Source organism: Cebus imitator, unplaced genomic scaffold (genome assembly GCF_001604975.1).
Source record: "Cebus imitator isolate Cc_AM_T3 unplaced genomic scaffold, Cebus_imitator-1.0 Scaffold125, whole genome shotgun sequence".
Classification (NCBI taxonomy): Eukaryota; Metazoa; Chordata; class Mammalia; order Primates; family Cebidae; genus Cebus; species Cebus imitator.
The window spans coordinates 2,339,922-2,350,939 of NW_016107440.1; the positions used below are offsets into that span (position 1 = coordinate 2,339,922).

Genomic DNA, 11,018 nt, shown 5'->3' on the forward strand with positions numbered 1-11,018 from the left:
GATTAAAAAAAAAAAAAAAGGAAAAAAAAGGCGGTAGCATAACGGAAACTCATAAATAAAGCCCTAAATCCCTGGGAAAAAAAAAAAAAAAAAAAAAAGCAGAAATAAGGAACAAAAAGTGGATACTGGTTATTTCAGAATTATTTTCCTTATAAGATTAAAAAAGAGGGAACTTTGCAATGCTGGCTCAGATAAACTGGGCCCTTCTGATTGGCTGCTCTGAATCTCCTGTTTAGGGGGTTTTGGGTTCTGTTTTTCATTTTTAATTTAAATTGGCCCTTTATAAAGTTCCGTTTGATTATGTGGGAATGCCTCTATTCTGGTTTGGTTTGGTCTGTTGGGGCCTGGTATAGGAGCTCAGTCCAAAACAATGGCTCTCCATACATTTTAACAGTAGAGGCACGGTGGCTCATGCCTGTAATCCCAGCACTTTGGGAGCCCGAGGGAGTGGATCACCTGAGGTCAGGAGTTCGAGACCAGCCTGACCAACATGGCAAAACCCCATCTCTACTAAAAATAAAAAATTAGCCAGGTGTGGTGGTACATGCCTATAATCCCAGTTACTCGGGAGGCTGAGGCAGGAGAATTGCTTGAACCCAGGAGGTGGAGGTTGCAGTGAGCCAAGATCGTACCATTGCACTACAGCCTGAGCAACAAGAGCAAAAACTCCATCTAAAAAAAAAAAAAATTTAACAGTAGCAATATTTCCTAATTAAAACTATCCACTATCATAGATTTATTCAATGATCCACAAATCTCACTTTGGAGACTGTCATTCCGGTGGGAAGGAGGAGGACTCTAAAATGAAATCAAAACCAAAAAATTTTAACTGTAAAGACCATAGGAATACAACTGATTCATGTGTGAGTTTCCCTGATTTCTCTTTGCTCTATTTCTACACAATCCATATCTCCAACCCCCATACAAGGAGACTTGTTTCCCAGCTCTTTCGGATGGGTTTCTTTGGAAAATGAGGAGAAAGAAACCAGGCCAGAATGGCTAAGGCCAGGGGAACTGGGCCTAGAAACTGAATTGATCTATAAAACAAAGACTCAAAAGGAAAGAGAGAGGAGAGAGAGGAAGAACAGCTGGAAGGTTGCCCTGACGGGGACTCGACGGGCTCCCAGAGGCGATGGTAGCCCCTGCAGCAGTCAGTGTGGGAGAACTGGGGAGCGCAGGAAGATTGGAGGAATATGGCTAGGAGTTTTGAACTGGATCTCTTGAGATTTTTCTTTGGATTGGAATTCGTTTTATGTATTTTTTATTTCATTTTGTTTTTTTAGAGACAGGGTCTTGCCCTGTCACCCAGTTTGGAGTACAGTGGTGCAATCCTAGCTCACTACAGCCTCAATCTCCTGAGCCCAGGGGATCCTCCCACGTCAGCCTCCTAAGTAGCTGGGACTACAGGCACGTGCCACCACATCCGCCTGGAATTCATTCCAAAATTACGTTTGGGCAGTGCTAGGTGAGTCTGGTGGGGCTGAGCTACATGAGACCCAGGATGATTAAGGTTACAAAAAAAATTTTCATAAGATATTATGACTGCCACAAAATCAGAGATAACTCAAAATGTCTAATAGTAGGGCATCAGCTAAACCATAATATATCCACATGATAGGGGAAAGCAGGACATTATGGGTTGATGGTGGTTTTGGAATAAGACAACTTGGTGTCTCACTCCCCATATTCTATGAGTTCTTTTACTCATCAGAAATATGTCAGCCTCAATTTCCTCATTTACACATGAAAAACAATTACATCTACATTGTAGGGTGGTTGAGAGGATTAAGTACAATAATATATGTATAAAATTCCTAATAGAGTGCATGACTCATTGTAGACACGGCAGCTGCTATTAGAAAACGCCATAGTGATGTTAAAAATAATATGTATGTGGGTTAAGTCACTACAAAAAAAGATATGCGCATAAAATTACCATGTTTGTACATTGACAAGGATGGAAAGGGCATTTAGAATAAATGAGGTTAGCTCATCTACTTTCCCGCTGCCCACAAAGAGAACCAGCTCAGGTTGCAGAATTAGTAATTTGAGATGAATATAAAAGAACATTAGGATTATAAAATACGGAAGAAATCTATAAAAGACAACATTAAAACACTGTCTCTAGAGATTAAAAAGATAATTACATTGGTTCCTCATTTATTTCTCTGATTACAATGGTCAGAGGTAATTTGTTTGGCTTTGATAGGTGTTCTTTGCCTCAAGGGATTTTCCTTTCTAATTGTGTTTGTTTAGGCTAATAGAAAACTAATTTACATTCCTTGAGCTCCTACCAACTGAAGACGACTGGGAGATGACTCAGAAGACTGCTGAATGGTAGGGGAAAATCCCTTTAGGATTTAGAAGGTGCTAGAAATAATCCAAAAAGTAGATAATCCATGGAAGAGTTAACTGGAATAGAAATTCAGTTCTCTCCCACAGCTCTTGTGTCACCTCTCAAGCAAAAATACCCCTAACCTAGTAGCCAGGGACCTCATGTATGAGATTGGGGGACAGTCAGGACAATTATTCTCCTATTCTAGCATTGCGCATGGTACCCTGCTTCACGATTCATTCCTGAAGGATGTCTTTTTATAAGGCTTTCTTGACTCAATATAGCTGTGCCCATCCTATTTTTAGAGTAGTTGTTACAAGGATTCTTGCTGCCGTTTCAGGAAGTGAGAAGGTTGCTGAAGTGATCAGGTTCCACCCACCTCACACCGAATGGCAAAAAGTGGGTGGGAGGGGGATACAGAGGGAGGCTTGCTTCTGTCGGCTTATTGGTTATATGATCTCTTCTGGCTGAGTTTCTGAGTCCTATTATCAAAAATTTAATTTCACAAAGTGTAAATATGTTTTTGTCTTAAAAGTTTCAAACAGGGCTGGGCGAGGTGGCTCACGCCTGTAGTCCCAGCACTTTGGGAGGCCAAGGCGGAAGGACTGCCTGAGCCCAGCAGTTCAAGACCAAGACTAGCCTGGGCAACATAGCGAGACCCTGTCTTTAAAAAAAAGCTGGCATATGCCCGTAGTCCCAGCTACTTAGGAAGCTGAGCTGATGGAAGTTGGGTGCGCCCAGGAGATGGAAGTTGCAGTGAACCAAGATCACACCACTGCACTCAACTCTTGGCTACTCTGTCTCCAAAAAAACAACAGAAAAAGAAGTTTCAAACAGGCACCAATGAAATAAAAAATGAAAAGCTTCTTTAACAACTGCTCCCCATCAAATCTCACTTCATCTCCCACAGATAACTATCGTTCAGAAGTTTGATGTTCATGCATTTCCTTTTTCTCAAAAAAAAAAACTGTTTTTGGAGACAAGGTCTTGCTATGTTGCCCAGGCTGGAGTGCAGTAGCTATTCACAGGCATGACCATAGCGCACAATAGCGTCAAGCTCCTGGGCTCAAGCACTTCTCCTGCTTTAGTCTCTGGATTAGTTGGGACTTGAGGTATGCACTGCCATGCCTGGGAGACGTTCATGCATTTCTATACATTCACACACACACATCTCCATCAACTTGGAAGCAGTGAAATAAATTACAGTATACTCATCCCAGGGAATACTATGTAGCAGTTTAAAAAATAAACAAAACGTAGCCACACAGGATGAATATGATATTTTCTATTTACTCAATTTACTATGGATACCATTACTACTGATACCTTTCCAATAGGAGAAAGAAACAGAAGAAAGAGAAGCAGTATCTTGGAACATGCTTTTTCATGTCTTTTCATGTTCTGAATGAATATTTCTCTAGTATATATAAATAGAGGCTCAAAGGGTCCATGCATTTAAAATTTTAATAGATTATGTCAAATTATCTTTAAAAGGTCTTTGCCATTTTACATTCCCTCCAAGTGACTTTATTTGTATTTGTATTTGTATTTTTTTAAAGACGGGGTTTCACCATGTTGGTCAGGCTGGTCCTGAACTCCCGACCTCAGGTGATCTGCCCGCCTTGGTCTCCAGAGTGCTTGGATTACAGGCGTGAGCCACCATGCCCGGCCTCCAAGTGACCTTAAAAGTATCTTCCTGCTTCCCAGTGAATTCTTCCTTATAGGGGATATTATCCAGCTCTTCCATTTTTGCCGTATTAGGCAAGAGAGGGGAGAGAGACTTGGGAATTTCATTTTTTCATTTGCATTTCTCTGATTTTGGTGAAATTGAGTATATTTTATACGCTTACTGTTCATTTTAAAAATATTCCTTATTCTTATATTAGCCCATTATTCTGCAGGGATATTTGTATTTTTCTTACGGACTTATAGGAAGAAATATATAGGACTTTATATATCCTAGATAGTTATCATTTTTCTATCATGCAATTTGCAAAATAGTTTTCCTTGTTTCTCTTTTGAATTCTAACTCTGATTATGGCTGTTTCCAGCAAGTTAAAAGTGATGCCACCTACTTTATTAAGATGTGTTATTATATTATTATTTCTATTAGCAACAGAGCAGAAGCGGAGAGAAAAATCGAAGATTCTTTCTCTTTTCACTTCTCCTGTGGTGTTTTCTCTCAGTTTGGGAGGCAATCGCCTTTATTTATTTATTTACTTGTGATGGAGTTTCTCTCTTGTTACCCAGGCTGGAGTGCAATGGCGCAATCTTGGCTCACTGCAACCTCCGACTCCCGGGTTCAAGCACTTCTCTTGCCTTAGACTCCTGAGTAGCTGGGATTACAGGTGCACTACCATGCCTAGCTAATTTTTGTATTTTTAGTAGAGACAGAGTTTCACCACTTTGGCCAGGCTGGTCTCAAACTCCTGACCTCGGGTGATCCACCTGCCTTGGCTTCCCAAAGTGCTGGGATTACAGACGTGAGTCACCGCGCCTGGCCGCAATCGCCTTTTCTAACAGGGATTGAAGGGCAGAAAATATTTGAAAGAAAAGGGATTAAGTAGTAGCACGAAACAGCAAAGTAGAAGAGCTTTTTCATTTCTCTTAATTATTTGTTTTGTATTGTACAGAACATTAGACAGAACCATGTGCAAATGAACAAAATTGCCAAATTCTATGGCCAAATATAAAAATACTTCCAGACTCTCACTGAACATAGTTCACATTACATTGTATCTCTCACTGTCTAGATTTTTTTTTTAATGACTTCACTTCTAATACTAGATTAAACTTTAAAGCTAAGACAGTACTTGATGCCTACAGTGAAAATCCCAAGTAATGCTAAGTAAAAACACTGGTATCTTTATTCCCCTCCCCCCCTCCCCTCCCCTCCCCTCCCCCTTTCTCTCTTTTAATTCTTGCATTTCTTATGTTATCTTCTTGTCCATGAAACACAAACAAAAAAAAATCTACAAATTAACATGGAGGCACAAATGTAAATAAAGATAAATTCGAAATATCTCCCTTAAGCCCAGTTCATTTGGGTTTTGAAGGGGTACATAGGCTACCATGCGACATCGTGATGCTAAGGAATAAGTTTGTCTAGGTAAAGGAGAAAAACAGCATTACTTACTGATTTAGAAAGTATCTGTTAATGCCTGATAAGCATCAAGGAATGTACAATGAAAAAACAGGATAGAAGCCAGCCCTGCCTTCACAGATTATTCTCTTGAAGAAAAGAGAGAATCTCAAAAAAAAAAAAAAAAAAAAAAAAAAAAAAAAAAAAAAAAAAAAAGGTCCAGAGATGGATATTTTGATCATCACCCAGGGATGGCCATTGAGACTTTGTGTCCCTCCTTTTGAGGAACTGATAAGAAAGTCCTAGTTTTTGATGAAGGATAGTTGTGTCTTGTTAAGTAAAAACACAAAGTTGTTGACGGTTCTTGTATGGAAGTTTCAGGATCTATATAAGGGTATATACAAATGCTGAGTAGCCAAATAGGTGAACTGTGCTGGTTACTGAGCTACTGTCCCGCAGATCCAAACTCATCTTTCCATTTTGGGGTTTGTTTGTTTTGAGACATGGTCTTGCCTAGGCTGTGGCGCACAGTGCCACAGCTCCCTACAGCCTTGAACTCCTGGGCTCAAGCAATCCTCCTGCCTCACACATCCCAAGAAGGTGGGACTACAGGCATGCACCACCACAAATGGCTAATTTTTTAAATTATTATTTTTGTAGAGATGGGGTCTTGCTATATTGTCCAGGCTAGTCTCAAACTCCGTGGCCTCAAGCTCTCCTCCTGCCTCAGCCTCCCAAAGTACTGGAATTACAGCTGTGAGCCATTGCACCTGGCCCAAATCCACCTTTCTATGCTCTACTTTGTGAGCATAGAAGGCAGAATCTCTGGGGCCAGGCACAGTGGCTCACACCTGTAATCCCAACACTTTGGGAGGTTGAGGTGGGTGGATCACCTGAGGTAAAGAGTCTGAGAGCAGCCTGGCCAACATGGTGAAACCCTGTCTCTAACAAAAAAAAAAAAAAAAAAAAAAAACCCCTCCCCAAAAAAAAAAAAAAAAAAAAAGGCAGGAAGGATCTCTATCACCATATTTCTCCTTTGACAGCTGGCTCCCTGATACATGCTGCCAATGAGGAGGAAGGTGCTAGAGGGAAACTGAGGAAGGAGAAACTTACTCCTATTTGGTTGCTGTTCCAGTCAGGCTCACCTAACTCTTCACCCTGATAGTAGTCATTAATTCCAAGGTCCAGCTTTTCTTTTTCATACACCCAGAACCATGCTTCATCCGCTGTATCAGAACCAGCTGGCTATGATGTCATCTACTGTATTCCATAGAAATGTGGGTTCCCTATAGGGCTGAAGGTCTTCCCTCTGAGCTCCTTAGTGCCAGGAAAGCTGGTGGTGCTAATTCCCACAGTTCAATCTCCCTGGAACCTCAGCATTCCCTTGTCTCTTCTATTCTTCAGTATTTGCTTAACCAATCCTTTTCATTTACTTATATCTGTTAAAATAAGATATGATTTCTGTTTTCCTGACCAAATCCTAACTGATAACTGCAGAAAGCCCCTGTCACGCTTCTCAGGAAATGAGGAAGCACTCCTTTAAATCCAAGCTGAATTCTTGGGGCTCTGTGGTAATGCTACAAACTGAATGTTTATGTCACCCCCAAATTCATGTTGAAATCTCAACCCCCAGTGTGATGGGATTAGGAGGTGGGCCTTTGCGAAGCAATTAGGTCATGTGTCATCCTTATAAAGGAGACCCCAGATAACTCATTCCCCTTCTTCTGCCATGTGAGGCCACAGTGAGGAGGTTGCTGTCTATGAAGAGAGGCCTCAGCAGACACGGAATCTGCCAGCACCTTGATCTTGAGCTTCCTAAGCCTCTGGAGCTGTGAAAAATAAATGTCTGGGTTTTTTTTCTTTCCACCTAAGTTGAGTAAAAAATGTCTGTTATTTATAAGCCACCCAGTTTGAATTTTTTTTGAGACGGAGTCTCACTCTGTCACCAGGCTACAGTACAGCGGTGCAATCTTGGCTCACTGCAACCTCCGCCTCCTGGGTCCAAGCAATTCTCCTGCCTCAGCCTCCCAAGTAGCTGGGACTACAGGCGCGTGCCGCCATGCCCAGCTAATTTTTCTATTTTTAGTAGAGATGGGGTTTCACCATGTTGGCTGGGATGGTCTTGATCTCTTAACCTTGTGATCCGCCCGCCTTGGCCTCCCAAAGTGCTGGGATTATAGGTGTGCGCCACTGCTCGCAGCCCAGCCTGATTTTTTAATAGCAGCCTGAAAGATGAAAACAGAAAACATAACATAATGCAAAAACAGTATATTTAAAATGTTTACCCATTTTCCAAGCAGGGCTCTTCTTTCTTCAAATACCTACAATAAGGAAAAAAAATATGGTAATTTCATATATCTTATAATACCCATTACAAGAAAGACATCATTACAGGATCTGTAAATAAACCTTCATTTTAACAACTGAATATAAAAAGACAGATTTCACTCCTGAGGTTATGTATTTTTACCCTGGACAAGGTTTCCCTTTTTTTTTCTTTCAGTTTCTACACGTGGAATAATTCACATGAAAGAGGTAATAACGCTGGGTGCAGTGGCTCACGCCTGGAATCCCAGCACTTTGGGAGGCTGAGGCAGCTGATCATTTGAGCTCGGGAGTTTGAGAGCAGCCTGGGAAACATGGCAGGACTCCATTTCTACAAAAATTAGCTGGGCATGGTGGTATGTCCCTATAGTCCCAGCTGAGGCTAAAGTGGGAGGATCGCTTGAAACCAGGAAGTTGAGACTGTAGTGAGCTATGATCACGTCACTACTTCTAACCTGCAAGACAGACCCAGATCCTGTCTCAGAAAAAGGAAGGGGAAGGGGAGGGGTCATTTTTTTAAAGGGAAATAAATTTTAAAAATGGAATTACAGCCAGGCGTGGTGGCTCACACCTGTAATCCCACAACGCTCGAAGGCCGAGGCAGACAGATCACCTGAGGTCAGGAGTTTTGAGACCAGCTTGATCAATATGGAGAGATCCCATCTCTACTGAAAATATAAAATTAGCTGGGCATGGTGGCGCAAGCCTGTAATCCCAGCTACTCAGGAGGCTGAAGCAGGAGAATCGCTTGAACTCAGGAGACGGAGGTTGCAGTGAGCCAAGATCGTGCCATTGCACAGTAGCCTGGGCAACAAGAGTGAAACTCCATCTCAAAAAATAAGTAAATAAACAAAATAAAAATAAATAAAAATTGAATTATAAAGAGAAATCAATTTTAGAATTTGAAAGATGAAAAAAACAAAAAAACAGGAATATGAAGCTCCCCCATCTGAAATGTTTCAATATTAATGATATAAGAATTTACAAAATAGATGAATGATCAATGCTGTTTTTATTTATTTTTTTCTCTTTTTGAGATGGAGTCTCGCTCTGTTGCCCAGGCTAGAGTACAGTGGTATGATCTCAGCTTGCTGCAATCTCCACCTCCTGGGTTCAAGTGATTCTTCTGCCTCAGCCTCCTGAGTAACTGGGATCACAGGCGTGTGCTACCACACCCAGCTAAGTTTTGTATTTTTAGTAGAGACAGGTTTTCACCATGTTGGCCAGGCTGGTTTCAAACACCTGACCTCAGGTGATCCGCCTGCCTTGGCCTCACAAAGTGCCAGGATTACAGGCATGAGCCACCAAGCCTGGCCCAGTTCTGTTTTTCTGTTTCAGTGTGTATACATATCAGTGGGCACACAAGTACGTACATGTCTGTAGGATTAGAAATGTGTGCGTGTATGCCTCTGGGGTTTCACTTGAATATTTATTGGTATAGGTTTATTTATTTTATTTTATTTGTTATTTTCTATTTCTTTTTTCTTTTTCTGGGTACAGGTTTATTATGACATGCTATTTGGGACAGCAAGTAAGCCTTATTCATCTTGGCATTTCCAGAAGAGTGCTTACAGAGCATGTTACAGGTATCTATGTTTACTGAATTGAATGAATGTGATTGTGAGAATGAAAATCCTTATGGATGTGTCAGTACAATGTGAGTATCTTTATATATTGGAGTCAAGGTACTTTTCTGAGCATCAGCGCATATGTATATTTCAGTGAGGAAAGGCAGACTAATGTGGGTATTAAGGGAGGAGGAGAAAGAGCATATGTGAATGTCTTACTTGCTTTATCCCATACTCCCTCCGTCAGCTTTCAAAATCGGGATGGATGTTTCTCCCTTCCTCTTGGCACTTGCTACCTTCTCTAGTGCTGCAAGAATGTTCTCACTTGGAGAGGTGGCTCAGACCTATTTCTTCTCTTTTCATGGAGGAGGCTGAGGAGCTGGTTTTATGCTTCCCACAGATCATGCTTTCCTTCCTTTTTTAACTCTCAAGCTCTGGTTGCCAAGGACATATGAAATAGGAATTGAAATAATTGGTTCAATCTCCACCTTGGGACCAGTGAAAGGTCAGTTTTGCTCTTGGCCAGGGAATCTCTTCAGTCACAGACAGACACTTTTTGCACATAAGAGAAGATGAAAAAGACCCTTCCCCCAACTAACTGCCACCTGGGCTACGAGGACCCTCAAATAATGGCAATGGATAAACTCAGAATTTCTAGATGAAAAAAAGTAGAAGAGAATCTGTAGAACCCAGAAGATTCAAAATAACTGGATTCAAATATTGTCTGAATTCTCTATCAGTCATGCATCGCCCAACCCAAGCAACCAGAGCTGTTTCTTTTCTGATGCCCGGGGATTTCTGCCTCCCAACTCCTACTCCATTTATAGTTCATGCTTCACTTAGACTCTATAGTGTTTGTTTTGCTCTCTAGAGGTTTCTGTTAATTTTATCTTCCCAAGTAGATCACAACCACTTTCTCTTACATGTTCCACAGAATCCTCAAGTACAGAGTCCATGGAAGACTCTCAACAAACCATTTTGCTGAATGACTACTAACAACAACAAGAAAGCTTCAGAAGTCATAGAATTTTAGAGCTGAAATGAATCCTAAAGGTCTTTTTGTTCGATTCCTATACTTTAGAGAGGCCCAAAAAGGTTAGATAGTTTAAAAATCGCTTGGTCTAGGTTGCACGTGGTGGCTCACGCCTACAATCCCAGAACTTTGGGAGGCCAAGGCGCGTGGATCGTGAGGTCAGCAGATCGAGACCATCCTGGCTAACACGATGAAACCGTGTCTCTACTAAAACTACAAAAAGTTAGCCAGGGGTACTGGTGTGCGCCTATAATCCCAGCTACTTGGGAGACTGCGGCAGGAGAATCACTTGAACCCAGGAGGCGGGGTTGCAGTGAGCTGAGATTGCACCACTACACTCCAGTCAGGGCGACAGAGTGAGACTCTGTCTCAAAAAAATAAAAAAATAGGCTGGGCAAGGTGGCTCACGCCTATAATCCAAGCACTTTGGCAGGCCGAGGCAGGTGCATCACAAGGTCAAGAGATCGAGACCATCCTGGTCAACATGGTGAAGCCCATCTCTACTAAAAATACAAAAATTATCTGGGCACGGTGGTACATGCCTATAGTCCCAGCTACTCAGGAGGCTGAGGCAGGAGAAATGTTTGAACCCAGGAGGCAGAGGTTGTGGTGAGCCAAGATCACGCCACTGCACTCCAGCCTGGGTGACAAGAGCGAAAGTCCATCTAAAAAAAA

General features: G+C 41.7%; 1 protein-coding gene across 1 annotated transcript in view; it reads right to left on the reverse strand.

Moving 5' to 3' along the window:
- FBXO16 (F-box protein 16) overlaps positions 1–11,018 on the reverse strand; it is a 68,539-nt gene that overhangs the window by 44,102 nt on the left and 13,419 nt on the right. Inside the window, exon 3 of the mRNA XM_037742658.1 lies at positions 7,703–7,738. Coding sequence (XP_037598586.1) covers positions 7,703–7,738 — 36 coding nt within the window. The remainder of the gene's footprint in view (positions 1–7,702; positions 7,739–11,018) is intronic.